Below are 20,989 nucleotides of genomic sequence, written 5' to 3'. Positions count from 1 at the left end.
ACTGATACACAGATAAACCAGAACTTGAAGATAATAGGCAAAAATGAAAATAGCTGTCAATACAGAGATGAACATATGGATTTTTTTGTTTGTTTCAAGACTTTTTTCAAGGACTAAGTGATTAAAGAAATGGATCTCAATCACTAACTTTGCTTGACTCTTGGGTCTCTAAGCACTATGTACAGTTACTAATTCCAATGTTAAGAAAAGTTATCTAGTTTATATAGATGCCTCTAAATCTCAAAATGGCATTTTATTCTTTTAAAATCAGGCAAAAACATTTATTTTTTACTTTATATACAAAGAAAGCATCATCCCAGCTCCAGCCCTTCCTCACTCCCCCTAAATGGCATTTCTTAATGACGATATATCAAATACCATTTTATTTTTCAAGCCTATACGAGTAATGACTCACACAACAGACAATGTCTAAAACATATATTTTACTTTCCTTATGCATAGTACTCTTAAGTAAAGTTCTACCAAATGATCAAAGATAATTTTATTACTTACAAAGGTTCCTCGTGGTCGGCTAACTCCTCCAAAGCCTGAGTATTCTTTCAGTTCATGGTGAGTTTTAAATTCTTCTTCTCTTTCCTTCTTACTCTCCTTTTCTTCTCGAGAACTGGGAGAAGAAGGTGATGCTGAAGAGGATGAAGATCGAGAATGATCTTGCTCTCTACTTTTATGTTTACTGCAAAATAAAGCAAACAAAAAATGTGTGCTATTTTTTAAAAAGATAAAAAGACCCCCTGTTGAATCTTATAATAAGAGGGATATTTTTCAAGTCAAAAAAACTATCCCCTATTAAAATTATTATGCAACTAAAATGATTGGGTGTTAAACTCTGACATAGTCTGTTTCCATTCTCCTTCAATATTTGTTTTACATGACTACTGAAAAACATGGTATGACATGCCAGTTAGAAACTAGCAGTCTGGCAACTTCAAGAATAAGGTTCAGTTCTTCAATATTTTAAACTTATTTTTATTTTAAGGAAAGGAAGAGAAGAGTAGGAAAAAGTAAGAATGGTCTTAAGGCCATGTTTCAAAATGAATGCAGTTTGTACACCCTGGGTGAGAACAGTTGATATCGTTTAGGCCATAACTCCGTTATTGAAATAAAAAGCATATGACATTACAAATACCAGTCATAAATTAAAAAACACAAGTAAAATCCACCATTTACCTAATGAATAGCAAGGAAAACAATTATCTATAATACTTCTTAGTATTCCTGTTATTTATTTGACTCTATGATGATCAATTTTACATGATTCTAATCCAACACCCGAAAAGGTCATACCTGCGGTAACTCTTACCACTTCTAACAGTATCCATGGAAACATTACTTTGAAAGACTAATACACATTGCTATTTCAAAAAAACTAGTCCTTCCTCCCCCCCATCTCTCCCATGTTAAACCACTAGACATCAGTTTAAAATTCTTGTACTCTGGGTGTTATGAGTTGAAAAAGTGCGGAATCAAGCATAACGAACCAAAGTTCTTACACAAACTGTTTCTAGAAATGCACTGCATTGAAGTCCAACCTCCTGATGTAGCCTGGATAATAGGACACATTAATTTGTCATTTTTTTTTTCAGTGTTAGCTTGCTATTCCAAAGTTTTTGTCCTCATCCACCATAAGCCGTGTAAAAGACAAATATATTTTTGCTGTAAAACAAATAATTTTAATTGTTTAAATTTAAACATTCGATTACACAGTCAAAATTGAAAGCAATTAAGCTGACAATTATTAAAGGCTAATTAGAAGCTAAAACCTAACTCAGACAGTTTTAACAGTTACCTGTCATCTTTGTAAGATTTGTATTCCTTGTAATCTTTTGGAGTTTTTTCCTGCTTTCTTGATCCACTGGATTCCCTGGAGCCCTTGGAATCCCCCCGTTCTTTACTTCTTTCTTTCCTCCGACGATCAATGTCATGCCGAAGATCAGCAGAATCACACCTTAATTTTTTATCTCCCTATAAAAGACAGATATAAAATACAGATTTCAGGGAAACTATAGGGACAAAAATACGTATATATGTGCGTGTATGTGTGTGTGTGTGTGTGTGTGTGTGTGTGTGTATACACACACACAAAACCAAATTTTATGCCAATTTCTAAGCTGGCATTTTAGTATCAGAAAAGAATGAGTAACATACTACTTCCATACTTAGTTTTTGTTTAAAAATGTACTTGACGTTTTCACTAAACATTTGTGTACGCAAGTATAATGGGACTGGGGAAATTATTAAAAGGTAAATAAATCATCTTGAAAATGTCATAGGTTTTTGTTCAAAGCAATCCATAATAAACTTTCATACAGTAAAATGATACAATTATTTTTGTACTCAGCACATCCTCATTTATCATCCTTCATTCTTCAAAACGGTTTTTTATATAGTTTAACAATGATAGAGGTTATACTCAGTTGTGGGTGTAGCCATCTGCCTATAAAGCTAAGGGATCCTAAAGTAATGGTTCTCATTATTTAAGCCTCGTTGTCATCAAGCTCTTCCCATATAAGTTGACCAACCCAATAAAAACCACTTCAAAAGTTAAGTATTCTGTAATTTCCATAACATGCAAGCGTAATATGATTAATGAAACCAACTGAGGTTGAACAAGGGTAGAAACAAAGCCAGAAAGATATTATTCCCAATCCTGTACTCAGTATCTGGGCCATATACTGCCCTTTCTCAATTCAGGTATTGCAACGGACATTAGTTTAACTGGGTCACAATTCACCTCCTTCTTGTTCCATTGCTTTTTCAAATACTATATAATTTAGGAAGATGGAAAGAGGCATCTAGGAATGAAGAAAAATTATACATCAGTAAGATGCTAAGCAATGTGGACATCCTTGCTACTATTCAACAATAAGAAGTACTTACTCTGGGAAGTCTAGCTATAATGTTCATAAACATTCGTATCTCCAAATGATACCAACTACTCACCCATTTGCTCCCACTGTAACAAGAAAAATCTAATCAAGAGCAAAAATCTTCCTATTCACCTAGTAATACATTATTACCAAGTCCACAAGTAACAATATAAGTGAAAGTATTTTGTAAAGGCCAAACTATGTATATATACACATATATATGCATACACGTATATATATACATATATATAAACTACATAGTACTAAATATACGTTAATTGTTCACTCAGATAGGAAGATAAAGGATAAAAAGCAATGTCATATCCTCTTGTCCTTCCATTAGTTATCACTATTTTCTCTCCTCTCGATCAAAATCGGTCTGAGTAACGGAGAGAAGGAAGATACTCACTCTGTCAGAGTACAAGAATAGACTAAATTGTGGGCAAAACAAAATTAACCAACATTGAACCCAAGGTATTGAAAGTAAAAGCCAAAATTAGCATTCACTTCTCAGAATCTGGTTTTCCAAGATTAATGTGCAAAGAAACCACTTTCTTCCTAAGCTCTAAATTTCTTATCTAATGAATTAATAGCATACCTAATTAAAATGGTTATATACTACAACCATTAATAACAGCTTCTAGTAATAAAAATGCCAATGTTTTCATAACAGCCCAATTATTCAACTCTGCAAGATAGATGTATTCTCACTCTTCCTATTAGAAAACCAATGTCCAAGAAGCTAATTACTTTCCTAATATCACAGAGACAGTACTTGGTGATGGCCAGAATTGGAACCAAGCAATACGCTTCCAGGTTCCCTAGCCTTTTCACTACAACAGACAGTTGCTCCCTTTTAACCTTGCTCCATATTTCAACTAGACTTTTATGGACTGTCATATAATCTACTTTGAAAATGTCAATTTCAAATTATCAATTAATCAGAGTCCCTTAACGACTGAATTCCATACTCAGAGTCCTCTGACCCCAACGCCAGTAATTCCAGTCATTCAGACTCCTTTCTCAAGTTTAAAAGCATTCTTCCCCCCAATCCACAAAAACTGTAACACAGTTTTTGTTCCAAATGTTCATTTGTAAACCAGTTCTTAGAATGCTTATTTCTTAGTCCAGATCAAAAATGCCCAGTAGCATGGAGATTACTTCTTGTTCTCTCTGTGAAGAACCTAGAGATATTAACTTAGGCACACATAAATCAAGGAATATTCTGGCTCATCCATTTCACCTCTAACAGAAACCCTAATATAATTTATATCTTTGCTTTCATAATTTTCCTTTGTCTACTCATTGATTCTTTGCCCTTTTCTTAGAACTAGTTTCTTCCTTTCAGTAGCATTTAAAAAAATTATTCTTGGTTTAACTTATATAGTACAAGTGTCAGCTTAATTTCTTCTAGGAAAATACTATATATGCTACCATAAATATATACATAATGTATTTACAAGTTACAGATGATATCCTTAAACATTTTGCCTAAACAAACCATGCTTATTAGTACAATATCATTAACTAAGCTGAAGTTAACATGAGAAAAAAAAAAAAGGTCCATTCAAAACATACCTTTTGATTTTCTTCTTTAAAAACTCTCTCTTCCCCTGCTAAACGCGTGTGCTTCCTCAGGGCACTTGGAGAGATGTCAATTCTCCTTAATGTAAAATAAAGTCTATTTGTAGTCACATTAACTTTATGGTTCCACAAATTCCTAAAATTGTCCATTTTTGTAAAGGAAATACTAGACAGTTGTTTCTCTCCCAGTTGTCTAATTTAGCACAGCAAGATTATTAATCTAATTCCTAATAGATAATTAAGAAATAAAAACTATATTAAAAATGAATTAAAATGCTTCAACCAATTTTTTATATATAAATGAAGCCTGACCTTTTAAGATATCAAGCTTACTTTAACCATCAAAAAAAGGAAAACATGTTTTGATTAAATTGGACATTATCATTTTAAGTGTTAATCATCATACAATTATAATCATTGTGTAACAATGAATACACAAATAGGATTATTTAAGTATCTCCAATATTTTTACAGATTCAGTAGATCTTTAGTTTTATTCTGTGCCTCTCCTTGCCTTTTTAAGCTAGTGTCAGTTTCATCTTCTCAGTGCCTCTTCAGCAGTGACCACCAAAACCATACCTACTTTGTATTAAGCACCGAACTAGATACTTTATAATCAATACTAATTGTCACCACCACCCTGCAAAACAGGCACTGTTATTCTTGTTTGTAGATGGGAAAAACTAATGTTAAGCGATTAAATAACTTTTTTATCACAACGCAATTAAGTGAGAGAGCAAAGACTGGAATATAACCGTCTGACTTCAACATTCATGATCTTTTCATGAAAAACAATTCTACCTTTCACCAAACATTTTAATTTTACAAACTTACTGGAAGTAAATCGAATTCAAGGGTTACTTACTCTAGGCATCCAACCCCCTCCCAACATACAGATGTTGTAACTAATTTCATACTGGCAAGTGATAAGAATTAGTGTTTTAAGTTCTAACAACCAGTTTAAACCAAATAAAACTGAAAATTAAAAAGAAACAGTAAATTACAAACTTTTCAAGATTGGAAATATATTTATTCAAGCTACAAATCAAAGTTCGTTTGTGTCATGACATCCACGTAGTTCCATATATCTTGTCTAAAGTTCCAACATAAACTTGTTTAAACAGTGTCTTCCTATCAAAACAACATTTTTACATGCCCAGTATACATTACCTGTGTATCTCAGGGCTCTTTTGCCGGGCACTATGTTCTTCAGTGGCTTTCTGATACGAGGTGAACCTCTCGTTTAGAGTCACTGCAGCTGATTTGAAGTATTGCTCTGTTGATTTAGGAGAAACACTGCCCAGTTAGTTATCTTTACTTTAAGAGCGATTTTCATTTGTGACAGAAGGGCATGTAGCAGGTGAAAAGAAAATAAAAATACTCAAGAAACCTAGCAGAAGAGAACCAAGTGTTACAAAGAACTCCTACCCTGTCCCTTGTAACTTCTTGTACCTCAACAGGTAACTGATGCAAAGTTCCTCACAGGTCCCTGTCAATATTGCATATAGACCAAGAACAATAAATATATTAAATTGAGTCTCTAATTCCATTTCAATAATGCACTACACTTCCTCAAACAGAACAAAAAGGAACAATATGTGAATGTCCTTAAGCCTTGCCAATATGAACCAATGAAGTTAACTTCAAGTAATCATTTGCAGGAAACAAAAAATGCTACGGTAACTACACAGCTAGTTTTAGTAAGCTAATCAAAGTATTTCAGCAAGAACTATGTTGACAACAAAAACTGGATTTAAGAAAAAACTGAATACTGCCATTTCAATTGGAAAAGTATTTTTTATCAATTAACACTCACTAATTACTCCAAAACTCTGGCATCTTGGCAAACCTGACAGCACATTTGATATTATTGTCTTGTCTTTCTTTTAACAACTTTAAAATTAGTAATAGCAATACTGATTAGTTTTTAAACCATTTCAAAATATGCTGTAGATGTAATATAGAAAGACGTATAAAGTCATGAAATGTTACATTATGAAGCAAGCTATCTGCTTAACAGGTCAACATACATCTGTGTCAACTTACCGCCCAATATCCAGCACATGTCTCATAACCAATCATTAAAACTTGAAACGGCCACTACAAGGGTAGTGCCTCAATCATAATTCCATGAAACCCAGGAATTTGAGCTAGCAACTCAGTTTTTATGCCATTTTTGCCAGGAAGACAGAAGATTCAACTTTGCCTGTATCTTTCAACAGCTATTTTACTTTGAAACATGGATTTGCCATTTCAAAACATATTCCAGGACCTAGTTACAATGAAAAAGAAAACATCACTGGGCATTTTCAGCTCTATGTTAAGCAAGAGCTGTTCAGATCGGTTGCACAATACGAATAATGAAACATAACTACAATTCTTTTTTTTTTTTTAAAAAAAAAAGGAAAACGAAAAAGGAAAAATTTTATGAAAACCTGATCTCAAAATTCACCAATAAATTGTAAAATGTGGAGACAGGTCAAAAAAAGGTGAAAAAAGAAAAAATGTTAACGTTTCATATTCTATGCACCACAGTAATATGGTCATAAACTGGTTCACAAACCTAGTTATAGCCAAATAACAAAACTCTTTTGTTACTATGTTTAAATAATTACAGTCAAAATGAAATTCATTAACTAGTCACTGTTTTGAAATATCAAATGCATAAAGAATTTGCTAAAGGCAAGTTTCAGCTAATATGAGTTGTTCTCACATCCAAAGACAAACTTTTCAGAAAACGGCTTTTCAGAGCAACAGCCATGGAGATTCCTGGGTAAGAAACTATTTCAAAGTAAACTGCCTTTCAAACACAAAACCAAAATAATAAAAACAAGTTCTATTTGCCCAAAAAGTCACATGCTAAAACCTTTGAAAATTATTAGTAACTTTGAAACGAAAACTACATACTAGTGAAAATAGAACATCACTACTCAGTTGAAACGAACACCCTTATCAACCCCAGGACCTAAAGAAATGTCATAATTATTATCCTAATCAGTCACTATTCACAGAATCACTACTTATCCAACATACTTATAAATTTCTTGAAATTTTTCCCCTTTAAAACTCCTAATAATGTTTTTTCTTGTTTATTTATCATATAAAAAAGCCAAATATTATAACAAGTTAACTAATACAAAATTAACACAGGAAATTAATACTGTTTTTCCCCACTGGTTTCAAGTTTCTTTAAAAGTTAAAAAGAAATTCTTCATAATAACAATACTGCCCCACTTTGTTATAAATCCAATGCCAAGAGTACATTAATACAAGTCCCATGCATGCAATCAAAGATAATCTGTAAGCACCCTGCACTTCAAATACAGTATTACGGTACATTTCAAAAAGACTTTTAGCATTGTATAAATCTATGTCATGTTTTATCATAATACAAATTTTTAGGGTATGTTTTAATTCTATTTAGCATTTTAATCACTTTATTAAATATTAAAAATCACTTTACTAAATAGGTCTTAATGTTAACCAGACTGTTAGCTCTTTCGTGTAGTGCTATTTTTCCAAAAATTTAATAGTCTATATATACTTGCTAGCCCTGGGGTGCATTAATCATTAGACATAGCTGTTCATTTTTTTACTTACAAGATAAATTTAATTCACGATAAGAAACATACTAAACATACCTTTAACATGATGAACCAAGGACACAATGTGTTGAATAAATGACTCTGAAGTGCTTTTGCTGGCCTGTGGCAACTTAATGTGGTCAAAGATGGATCGGAATTCTTGCTCCTTCTTGACAGAATGGACAAGTGTACTAGCAAGTAGCCTGTCTTTAGTCAAGGAAGCAGGTCTGGAGCATATCGGTAACAGACACATACAAACAAAATATACCATTGGTTTGAATATGAAAATGGTAAGTACATTCAGAAAATAATTAACTGGATTATTAACTAACCACCCACAGATTATTTATTAGGTATCAGTGTGGATTACCTGTTAGAATCATCAAGAGGAACAGGTGCCATTTTGAGTTTGACTTCAGGACGATGAGAATCACTGGCTATCATTTTGATCCTAAGTGGACTCTCCTCTCTGAAGGTAGACTTTTCTCGTGCATCCAGATTCTTGTGTAGAGGGGGACTGTAATCAAAGAGGTCTTTGAGCTTTTCAGACTTTACCTGCTCAGGTGACTGAGTTTCTTTCTTTACTGTTATTCTTTCAGAATTTTTGTCGTCTTCCTTGTGCTTATCTTTTGTAGTGCTAGGCCTTTCCACTACATATCCAGTCTCTTTAAGTTTATAATTTTTTTCTTCTCTAAATCCATCACTTTCTCTATTGCCTTTCAATGAAACTTTGGACTTGTACTTGGGTCCTTCCTCCTCAGTATTCCGGTGAGATGTAGTAGCAAAATTTTTACCCTGATCTGCAAGAACTGACTTCCTGAACTGTCTATAATCCTCTGTCTCCTCTGTGTCATCCCCTTCTGAATCATTAAACTTTTGTTTTCCAGACTCTTTATCACTGAAGTAATCTAGAGCTTCCTGATCTTCCCATTCTCCCTCTGCCCTCCCTTTCTCTGATCCTTTCTCCTTTGGAGCCTCTTTATCCCTGGTATTACCCCTATCAAGCAGGAATACTCTAGACTCTTCATCTGTGAACCTGTGAATAAGCAAAGAAGAGGATGGTAACTCTGGATTGCATTCATTGCAGATCACTTGCATACTTAATTGTGCTTCCCAACATCACAGGACCAGTAATAAGAGCAAAAAACCCTACTGAAAAGTGCTTTTTCAGATTCCACTTTTAAAAAGCATTAAAAGCATCCATACAGCTTATGTACTGTTTTTAAATAAATTTACATATTAGACTTCCTAAAGTTTAAAAAAAGTAAAGCCATTCTCAAAAGCCTGTTCTATTTATAGTCCACAATTCTGCACTAACAAATCCAAATTTCCAGAGATTCTAGAACATACAACACAGCTTAATTTCTGAGGCTAAAAACCACTAATAAACAATATACTTATCTATTAAAATTCTACTTTTTATGATTATACTCAAAATCTCAGACTATTTCACTTATCTAATATAAATAAGAGTTTTAAAAAGTGGACTTCAAGGTAATTAATATTAGATATTTAATAGTCTATCTAGACCACAAAATAGTTCATATATACTTTGCAGTAGAAAATGATGATTTCTGGCAACATTAAGTAGAAACTATGTATCAGTCCACTAAGAAAATTAATTTTAGATTGTATAGCACTAAATCATAAATAGCATGCTTGCAGTATTCCCTCACTTGTAAGTCAATCACACTACCTTAGCAACCCATTTTCATTAAGCTTTTTAGTAACCTTTAGCAATGCTTGAAATTAGAATTCAAACCAAGTATCTCTCTGAAATGTTTACTTGGGTAAGAAATACCATTTATTATCTTTTCTAGTCAGGTACATTCGTTAAAAACTGGTAGCTGGACTGTTTATAATACCACACAAGAACATGTAATATAATTGCATTATTTATGTAGGTCACTTTATAATGGTGAAGAGTACAAAATAAGCTAACACTTATAAAATTAATCTGTTTTTACAACATGTTAACCATTAGTTATATTGTTTTTACTGTGTTTACAACATGTTAACCATTAGTTATGCTTTATGCTACTCAATTTCTCATTTATATTCTCAATTCTGGACTGACTAAAAATGGATAAAATGAAAAGGAGGAATATGAATTAGCTTCATAAACATTTATTAGAATACTTCACTTCCAAAGTTAACAAGATATGAATAAAACCAACTTGGAATTATCTTATTTGAAGGAAGTCAGGAGTAAAAATAGCTAAATACACATCACAATGCAATTTTTAGCCTTAAAATCCAAAAAGAATTCCAAGATCAGAAGTATTAATATTATAATCTGAATTCTCTTAGTTCTTACCTTTTTAAGAATTTTCCTGTCTTTGCAGTTTCCTGATCCCCACCATCAGGATAAAATGAGGAACGTCCCCTAGCCTCATCTCTTGGAGCATTCTGTGGTGTGATTGTCTTTGCAGGGCTTCTTCGTGAAGGGATGTGATGAATTGGACTATTCTGAGAAGGACTATATCTACTAGATCCATTTCCAACAGAACCAGACCCAGACCTTTCAGGACTATGCTGAATGGAATGTGAATGCTGAGAGGGGGTGTTTTTTGCAGAGTGTACTGTACTGAGCATGGGGGCATCAGAGCAAGATGAACTCTGACTAGGTGGTGTAGCAATTGGTGAAGGACTATGGGGTGATCTGGGACTATTATCATATGCTGAAAGGCCAGGCCAAATATCACCAGGTGTGGCTGATGATTTATTAAACTCATCAATAGATTCAGATGGGTCATGTTCAAATGTATCTTTCGGTTCCTCCTGTGATTTGTTTTTCAAAGGACTCTCTTCTTGGGGCTCCCCTTCAGCTTTTTTGGTTTGTTTTTCCTGAGACCCTCGTCTTTTAGAGACAGGAGACTTGCTATACGGGGACGAAGAACGAGAAGAGGATGATCTTGGAGACCTAGATGATCTATATGACCGGCGAGATCTGCTTCGGGATCTTTGAGAAGAAACGGATCTTCTTTTTGGACTCCTGGAACGTGAACGACCTCGTCTAGGACTCCTGGAGTGTCTTCTATTCCAAACAGGTCTATATCCACCTCGATGGTATCTACCTCCTCCTCCTTGATAATACCCTCTACCCCTTCCTCTGTACCCATAAGGTCGTCTCATTCCTCTATTATTTCTGTAATCTCGGCGATAATCTCTAGAATACATGCGATCTCTACTACGAGATCTTGAATATGTCCTGGAACGAGACCTAGAACTAAAAATGAAATAAATATCAATCCAAGAAAAATAAACTATTACATCCTACCATCTCAAATACTTCTGGTTGAATATAACACGTAAATAAAGTGTCAAAGCCAAAAATGTATTATTTTTTAAAAAGCCCTCATTTATACAAAAGTAAAAGTTTACTGTTTTCAATGAAGAAAATCTCAATTCTAAGGTAAATATTGAGAAAATAAAGGGCTTAGGAATGAAGGCACAGAAAACAGGGGAAAAAATTGACAACCAACAACAGGACACACTAACAAATTACAGTACCTTTACGCAGGCACTTAAAGTGATAGTGTTAAAAGAAAATGTAATGCCATGGAAGAATATTCACCAGTGAGATACCATTGGCTAAATGCATGCATAATAAAAACTTAGGCCTAGAAAAATAGTACAGGAAAATCATAAACAAGTATTAATTCGTAATGAAATTATGGTCACTTTTATTTTCAACTTGTGGTCTCTATTTTCTATGTTAAGTATGTATTACTACTTAAAGAAAGACAACCAGAGTTTATCATTTTTAAACAATAAACCTATTGAGACCTCAGAGTCAGAAATGAGAAACTATGAAACAGTATGCAAAGACTGCTTACTGCCAAATAATTCTTACATTATCCAATTCATCTCTTAACATTACAGCAGTTCCCGCTTATCTGCAGGAAATACATTCCAAGACCCCCAGTGAACTAACTCTAAAACAAGGATAACAACAGATCCATTCACAGGGTTCTTTGAGAATAAAACATGTTAATGAATGTAGCACTCTGTGTAAGCACTTCATAAGTATTAGCTGATATGATTATTATCATTATTTAAGGAATTAAAAGCACAGTAATTCACCTGTATCTCTTCTTTCTAGAGTGTGATCTTGACCTTGATCGTGAACTAGACTGTGATCTAGACTTTGATCTTGAAGAGTGTGATCTAGAATTGGAGCGACCCATTTCTTTTCTCCTAGTCAAATGAGAGAGTGAAAAAGGTTAAAATCACAATACAAGTGAAGATGTTTCAATTATTTAACTTATTTTCGGATACAAATTGAATTTACAAGACGTAAGTTTCTCAAAGGATATTACTCATCATTATTCATATGAGTACTAAGACAGTCAATTATCCCTAACTAAAACTGTATTTTCACCTACATGACAGGTACTGTATAGTGAAGACACAACAGAAGATTTCTATGGACTGCCCCACCTATGTGCCTCAATCCAAAAAGGCAGCAGCTGCAGAAGCCAGAAAGAGCAATGATATCAGACTACAGCAGCATGTTAGATGTTATTCCATGCCCAATACAAATGCCTACCTCTCCTGTAAAAAAGATAAATAACATCAGAGTATTACAGATAACGAACCTGAAAAAAAGAAAGTACAAGTGGCGCAATACTAAAAAATACAGAATAAACCTACCCGACTGCCATCATAAGTGCTTTATGGCCTTGAACTGGGACTAAATTGACCACTCCATGTATACAATAAATACTGCTTGGAATGGTGATGGATAGTCTCCTAGTAGAATAAAGGTCACTAAGTCTGAACAGCTGGAGCCATGGCTCTGCTTTCAATAGTCATGACTGCAGAATAAAAATGGACTTATGTGACAATGCCTAGGTTCACCCTGTAGCCTTCTGGTGAGAAGATGGAAAAGGATAAAAGATGAATAAACTGAAGAGATTGCTGCAAGAAAGAGATAATTTGGAACTACACGAAAAAGAGAACTTGGGCACCAGCATTGTAACTTTTCTAAACACTACCTAGTATTTAATACAATAATCAGACCTCACAGAAATCAGTAACAGGACTAAATAATTTATAAGATTTACTCTTCACAAAATTAAACATGTACATATGCCTCCCAACTTTATTCCTGCTACACTATTTCCAAATTTCCACTAACTTATACAAAATAAGTAATTTTTTCCATAAAAAACAACTCATTAAACTTTCTTAATAGCCTGCAATTGCCATATATTTAAACCATTTCTCCTACTACCAAAATGTTTTAGGGCACTTATTTGACCTACCTAGACTTTGCTCAGTATTATGAAATACTATTTGAAAGTACTAAGATGAGCTGAATTATAGAGGAGACAATGTCTGCATACTTCCTCACCAAAAAACCACCTAAATGACAAATTCAAGGGGTGTCAAATATTTATTTTAAAACAAAACATATCTATCTTCAAAGAGAAAAATACCAGCTTTGTCTTCTCTCACTCTTAATTCCAAGTAACTTAGGAAATACATAAAGACAGTACTCTCCTCAGAGTTACAGTGAGGATTAAACAAGTTGATACATGTAATATACTTAATACAATGCTTAGCACATAAGCAATCAATTTTAATTACCTTAACACCCACATAAGGGGAAAAAAGCTAAGTTACAGAACTCCTCTTGCATGCATAAAGGAAGGTAGTTAAATAAGCAGAGTTATTTTGTCTTGTTTTATTTTTAAATAACTTTGTGTGTTCTGAGTCTTTAAGCAGATGTGTTTATAGAAGTAGAAGCAGGCACACAACCTAGAAGCAGAAGAGATAGACAATCTTTTCCTTAAAACTATCGTTTAAAATCTGGCTTACTTCATACAAGCCACCAGAAAGCCCCCAAGAGTTTCAGACCACATCACTTTTAATCAGTCTAAATCATGAGTTCAGAAGTCACATTTTCTTAAATAAGCCAAAACTGAAAACTAGAATAAAGGATATTATTTACCTTGGGTTTTATGCAGGATCAAGCAATCAAGTGAAGTCTTTGAGATACTGTAAAATTCTTCCTGGAGAGAATGTTCTGAGAAATTAAATTCTAAATTCAAACTCCTAGCAAAGATAAAAAAAATATGAATTTGAATTATGGTAAATTAAAAATCCACTGTTTACAAGGCATCACACTCAACACTGCTATAAAAAACTCTTAATAAAGGCACTAAATATTTCAGGGAATGGAAAACTGATTAAGGAAATAAATTTTTAACCACAAAAGCTTAAAGGAACTTAACTTTTTTTGTTTCAATCAGAATGCAGCAGTGCATTATGAAACTGAAGCACCTTTAATTCAAACACCTGAATTCTAATTTTAGCAATTTGGGCTTTAGAAAACAGAAGCTATGCTGTCATCCTATCAGAAAATTCCAAAGTGGCTGGCATAAGTGGCCATCTTGGTATACCAAAACATGTCGTGTATCTATAGTTAGTATTCATAACGCTACAGTTCGTAACTTAACTACAATATGAGTTTATTTTAGTGCTCTGCTATTTACCTTATTCTCTCCTGGTCACTTCCTTTCATACAGTTTGGTTTCATTTGAAGCTGTTTTTTTAAATTCGTGTAACAGCCATCACAGTAATTCTAATTTTGTGCCTAAAAGCATTCTGATACATGTACAGATGTTCCAATAAAAGAACAGCCAGTATATGAAACAAATATCTATTGGAAGCCAATGCTCTTCCTAATTTACCATTACTATGCAAATAAATTTAAATTCTGCACAGACTATTAAGCAGTTTCAGTATTTACTGAAAAACTTAGCCTAATGAATAACATTCAGTGATTATCAATTATGTGCAAAGAACAGTCAAAAAACACTAGGGGAGCAGAAACTAAACAATTAACATTGTACATGCCTATACTCAAGGAATTCATAAACCAGCTTGAATGAAAAAAAAACATTAATATGAAAATCTGTGAATCTTACCAAGTTATCAATCCAATGAAAAATGTAATAACAATGAAAATACAAAGTAGAAGAAATTAAAATTAAACTGGTAAATCAAGAATATGTCCCCTAAATACCCATGGCCCTACAGCTGAGGGGATTAAGAGATCTGAGCTTTCAGAAACTTAGCAATTAAGGGAAATACACCAAAATAAAAACTAGCAAAAACAAAAGGTCATGGATACAGAAACAAAAAGATTTCTAAAGTCCTTGCATGTTTAGTTTTAAAAATATCAAATCCCCCAAGTGGGCAGAGGAAAATTCTCATCATCTAAATTGGTGCGTTGTTATGAAACTTTATGCTGACCTAGAAGTCCAATACTACTGATTCACTGCTGGAAGTGATACAAGGCTCATTTTAGCTAACTCTTCCCCCAAACAATTCTAAAAGGCTAATTTTAATTTCTATATATCCAGAGAAGAACCAACTGCCAAATCTCTCTTTACTCCAAGTGATGATTTTCTGAAGTTCCAAGAAAATATACACTAGAAATAGCAGTGAGGAAGGAGGGGCTGTAGGCTGTTAGACTAGTAGATGAGACATACATTCTTGTTCACAATCTATGAATACATTCTCAAGTATCCATACCAAGAACTCAATGATCATATATAAAATGTCACACAATATACTTAATAATATATAATGTAAATTATATTTAACATTTAATAATATATTAATATTTAAGATAGTACAAAGACTGTAATCTCCATTTTTTTTAATGAAATCTATGTACAAAGCACTGTGCTAAATATTATGGGAGACATAACTGTAAAAGGTCCCTGCCCTCCCAAAAACAACTAAAGAAGAACAGAAATCAACAAATTACAGCAAATTTAACTACCAACCATGTGCCCAGAACTGTGCTAGGTGACTTTAAATAAAATCACCTGATTTAATCCTCATAATCTTATAAACTACATATTTAACCCCATCTTTCAGATGAATTTAAGCTTTCAGAATTCATATGAATTTACAACAAAGGTGCCTATCACAAGCCAGGCACAACTATTCTAGTGTAGGAAATATAACACTTTAAGTGAGACATTAAGTTCCCTACTCTCTTGGAGCTTATGTTCAAGCTAGGGGAAGAGAGAAAACAAAAAAGTAATATGTCAAGAGGCGAAGAGCAGGACTACTATGGTGGGTCCTTGAACCGTGTTTAAAGAGGTAACAGTTAAGCTAAAGACAAGGAACATTGCAAAGACCCAAGAAAAGAAAAGCATTCTAGGCAAAGGACACAAATGTAGCAAATTCAGGACAAAAAGACCAGTAAGAAGGTTGAGGCGCTGTGATCAAGGAGAGAGTATAAGATAAAACAGGAGAGACAAGAAAGGAGCAAATCAAATAGCATCTAGTAAGTAGGCCAGAGTAAAGAGTCTAGATTTTATTCTAACTGTAATGGGAAAGCCCTGGAAAGCCTGATCAGGGAAGTCACACCATATGATTTAAGATGGCTGCTGGGTAGAGCATGAACAACTTGGAAAGAAGAACTTGAAGACAAATTAGAAGGTTGAAGTTCAATATAATGGTTGCCTGGATAAAGTGGTAGCAATAAAGAAAGAAAAAAGAAGCAAATCCAGAATCTGGTTTGGAAGTACATAGAGTCAACAGTACTTGCTCACAGACTGTTAGTGGTATGAAGCACAGGGAATTGAAAAAAAAGAAAAAAAGAAAACAAAAAATCAATGGTGCTCCTAAATTCTAAGTTTTGGGCTCAAGTATCTGGAAGAAGTGCAAATTTGGGGGCAAAAACAGGAGATCTGTTTGCCCTTTTAGGCTGCCCATGGTCACAGACTGTAAAAAGTTGATCCAGAATTTGACCAAGATCTCCTGTGCTCTCTCCGATACCCTGACAGGTGCCTGATGTGGCCATAACCTACATATATAATTCAAAATGTCAAATCAATCTTCCCTCCATTCTAAACAAGATCACTTACTAACACACTGTAAAAAGAGAGAGAGAATAAAGTGCTTCATGCACCTTTATCCAAATGATTCACCAACCAGTGAAGAACACAAGAGAATGAGTCAGGCTTTATTTTTTTAAATAAAGTTCTTAAAGAGAGTTCCCTGGTGGCCTAGTGGTTAGGATTCTGGGCTTTCACTGATGTGGCCCAGCTCAATCCCTCGTCAGGGAACTGAGATCCCTCAAGCCAGGCAGCAGGTCCAAAAATAAATAAAGTTCTTAAATATCTTAACAGAGCATATCGTTTATGGAATAATAACATGATGATCAGCTAGAACACAAGTGATGGAAAGAGCAAAGACAACTGGGCTCAACAAAATACACAAGTTGAAGCTCCTCCAGAAGAGATTCTTTAGGTTACCCTATCAAGCATACTTGAGCCGTCTTAATTTTATCATACTCAGGGAATCTGGGCTCCAGATTTTGTAAACAAATTATTGCTATTCACATCTTCAATAATCCTAAAATTAATATCCCATGACTCTTACTCCAACTGACTAGGTTCAAAATTCTGGCTTGACCATTAACTAGCTGTCCAACACTGGACAAATTACCTTAATCTCTTCCAGCTTCAGTTTCCACATTTATAAAATAAGGTTAATTACGATACTTACTCATAGGTTTAAAATTAACAAACTGAACTAATAAATGTAAGCAACTTAAAGTTTGGCACATGGTATGCATTCAAATGTTAACTATCATTATTGGTAAACCTGGTCTGTGACAGTCTTAACTGCAGTTTATTAATTCTGCTTCAAATGATTACTATATTTAAGTTTGATATGGCATTAACCAGCATTACAAAAAAGTAATTTTGCTTTAAAACACTCCAGAAAAAATGAATTTGAAGAATGGGTATATGTATATGTATAACTGAATCACTTTGCTGTACACCTGAAACACAACACTGTTAATCACCTATGTGCCAATATAAAATAAAAATTTTTAAGAAACAGAAAAAAACCAATATTAAAATTGGTAAATGCTGATAATTATTTAACCTAGATAACAAACAGTTCACTATTCTCTCTACTTTGTGCTTGAAAATTTCCACAAGTAAAAGCTTTAAAAAATGATAGGTTTAGCTGCAAATTTTTGGTTCTTTGTCCAGCTCCTTGTCAGCCAGCTTTAAAAAAAAAAAAAAAAAAGCGCACAGAACTGAGAAGAAAGAATACCTTCGTTCTAGACCAGGGTGTGCCAATCCCTGGTTCATGTAGCCCTAAAAAGTTTTCTACCTTTTTTGGCCTCCACCTAGTATAAGGACAAATACTGGATCAAGTAAAATTAAAGTGTTTGAAAATTCCAAAATAATACACAAGTGTAAGCCTGTATTATTACTACATTAATGTTTGTAGACTGTTTCTTTCCCAGCCCTGAGAACAAATAAAACATTAAATATTTAAGACTCCGACGTAATACTGATGACCACTGTTTAAGAAACTGGAGTTGAAAAATGAACAAATTCCTAACCTACAACTATAAACTAAACATTTACACTTACTACCCAGAGATATAAGTTGGACTTCTTGATTCCCTTACCTACTTCTTGTTATTTAATAAATCACTGTAAGTTACACAGGAGAATTCAGCTAGTGGTCAACTAATGATTTCGAATGTAGCTTCTGGAAACTCCCAATCCAAAGCTCTATGTAGAATTGAAAAGACTTTCTTCGTTTCTGTTAAGTCTTGACTCACATAGTTAATCTAGTACAGCTAGCTGCCCACATTAAGTCATTCAATAAACTCAACTAGACCTGAGCCTACCAAGTGACAAGTTTTTACAGGTCTATTTCCAAGCACTAAAATACTATTGTTCTTCCAAGTCAAGAATCAGCTCTGCCTAAAAAATTTCCTTTGCCACCATTTTAATTATCTGAATCAAGGGGGATTTCAATGTTTACCACAATGTATCAGTGAAAGTGTGGTATTTAAAAAAAAAAAGCTAACTGCCATCAGTAAACAGGCTTTAGGTTGTTCACCTAAAGTGAGTTATTTCAGACACACAAATCTTCGATTAGATTACCTACCCTAAATTGGCTAGGATCACATAATAATGCAAATAAACTGGTAGGGGTTTTTCCTCTGTAAAGGTTCTTTATTGTCTGACCTGCAGCCCAATCCTTCTTCCCAGCTACAGTCCAATCGGAAGGAAAATTCACATTGAGAGATAAGAAATTTTGTTTTGCTTTTTAATACCAAAAAAATTTTAAAGGCGCTGCTGCAAAAAGATACAAGTCTGAAGCAGCTAATCTCTGTACATCATTTCTGGTCATATCTGCCTCCAACTTTAGTCTCAGTTTTTTCAATTCAAAATGATTTATAAAAAAAAAATTTTTGACATCGAAAAGTAGCTGCCAGTACTTTTAACTGATTCTGACGAGATAAACCTTAAAAGTAAATAAAGCCAACTACGGACTTAAATAAAATGAGGGCAAAGTCCTTAACCTCAACTCACCACTCCCCTCCATGTATACCACCAACTGTACCAACCACGGCTACAACATTTCTAACGAGGTACAAGGGGCTGAAACTCGCAAAAAGGACGTGGCTTCGCGTGTACTACACAACTGCCCTTTAGGCCCGGGGGTGGCGGGGCCGTTCTTAGATCCATCGACTAAGGCCCGCTGCCCAAACTAGGAAACCGTGATGAGGCACCAACTGCTACAGTCAAAAGTGCACTTTCGCTTCAAAGCAGAGTTACCGGGGGGCCCGATTAGATTAGCCCCGAAGAAAATTTTCCCGCAACCCCGGAGGCGATGCCGGGGTCTGAAGAGCGGAACAGGATCCTAAGACAAAGTGAGGTAACCAAAATAAGGCGTAAACCGACTGGGAGCGTGAAGCCGGGGAAAAGGAGTTCAAACGACGCGGAAAGGGGTTAGCTAACCTAGCCAAGGCACTTCGCTGCACGTCAGTGATCCTATCAAAGCCCCAAAGGCCGGGAAGAAAGGTGGCGAGAGACGAACACAAGTTGTACCTCGGGCCGCCTCAGGGGCCGTAGGCGGCGAAGGGAGGGAGGAGGAAGCGCGCGTGCGCGAGGCGAGCGTTCAGTCGGGCGCGAGCAGAGGTCCGGGCTGAGGAAATGGGGGAAGGGATTAAGAGAGAGATCTGCGCAAGCGCATGAGAAGGCCGCGCGGTCCGTGGGTATCGAGCCAGGCTCGGAGCCGCGCGCGCGCGCGCGCGCTCACACCGTTCTCGCTGCTCACCCCACCCCCACCTTTTCGGGCCGTAGTGCCTCGAAAACCTGAGGGAAGCTGACCGGGAAACGCATAAATAACGGCGCAAGGTCTCCTGGGTTCTCCTGTCGCCGCCAACCCGCCACTACCAACAAAAGGTTCAACAATATTCATTCCTCCTCGACATACACTGCCTTTTGAGTGATTTGAATGCAACGCAAGGCCTACCTGACACGCCGAAGCACGGTTCCCAGGACTTATCTTCCTCGTAACTACACCGCGGCCATTTCCCGACTCAAGCACGGGAGGAAAACCATAGAGGTATCTTCGACGCGCTAGCTCCTCTCCGTCACTTCCGATTTGGGGCGTGGCCTCCGGTGCCGCTAAATATATGGGCAGGCCCCGCCCACCCCTCCGCCCTAAACCGGCTCCCTGGCCGTTAAAAAGATGTTTCCCGAGGATTTCTGGGAAGTCGCGTGGCTGGTCTCGCGCGATGATCTGGCGGCCCCGCCTTCCGGCCTTTAGCAGCCGCCTCCGCCAGGGTGGCGGTAGACAGTGGGCGGGGTCTTGTCGCTCGGCCCTGAGGTCGATGGTCCACACGGTTGGGTACGCTGGCCTCTCTGCCTTGCGTTGAGGGAACCCTCCGGACTTTTCTGTCGCCCCCACTTTTTGTTCGTCTGGTCCATGCTTTCTGTGGCGCCAACTCAGACCAGGCCAGAAGCAAAAGGATAATCTCACACTGAGGAAAAGACGCGGAGGCAAGGGGCTGCTCTGTTCGCATACTGCGTCTCTACGCCAGGAAGCGCCGAGTTCTCCGACGCCAACTGGAAACCA

General features: G+C 35.7%; 1 protein-coding gene across 5 annotated transcripts in view; it reads right to left on the bottom strand.

Annotated features, from left to right (window-relative positions):
• Positions 1-20,517, bottom strand: part of BCLAF1 (BCL2 associated transcription factor 1) — a 29,627-nt gene extending 9,110 nt beyond the window's left edge. For 2 of the 5 annotated variants that reach the window (XM_027085589.1, XM_027085609.1), the window contains exons 1-10: positions 20,384-20,517; positions 14,016-14,119; positions 12,143-12,256; positions 10,374-11,285; positions 8,427-9,092; positions 8,114-8,283; positions 5,643-5,748; positions 4,467-4,551; positions 1,808-1,983; positions 514-694 (exon numbers count right to left, since the gene is read on the bottom strand). In XM_027085589.1, coding sequence (XP_026941390.1) covers positions 514-694; positions 1,808-1,983; positions 4,467-4,551; positions 5,643-5,748; positions 8,114-8,283; positions 8,427-9,092; positions 10,374-11,285; positions 12,143-12,246 — 2,400 coding nt within the window. In that variant the 5' untranslated portion in view covers positions 12,247-12,256; positions 14,016-14,119; positions 20,384-20,517. Of the gene's footprint in view, positions 1-513; positions 695-1,511; positions 1,675-1,807; positions 1,984-4,466; positions 4,552-5,642; positions 5,749-8,113; positions 8,284-8,426; positions 9,093-10,373; positions 11,286-12,142; positions 12,257-14,015; positions 14,120-20,383 lie in introns of all 5 variants that reach the window. The other 3 variants (XM_027085599.1, XM_027085619.1, XR_003428416.1) reach the window with 2 other exon arrangements.
• Between the last annotated feature and the right edge of the window lie 472 nt (positions 20,518-20,989).

The sequence above is a fragment of the Aethalodelphis obliquidens genome, unplaced genomic scaffold (genome assembly GCF_003676395.1).
Source record: "Aethalodelphis obliquidens isolate GAN/ISIS:26980383/991018 unplaced genomic scaffold, ASM367639v1 scaffold3, whole genome shotgun sequence".
NCBI classification, from domain to species: Eukaryota; Metazoa; Chordata; class Mammalia; order Artiodactyla; family Delphinidae; genus Aethalodelphis; species Aethalodelphis obliquidens.
The sequence above is the reverse complement of the archived record's forward strand: the minus strand, read 5'-3'. Positions and strand labels throughout refer to the sequence as shown.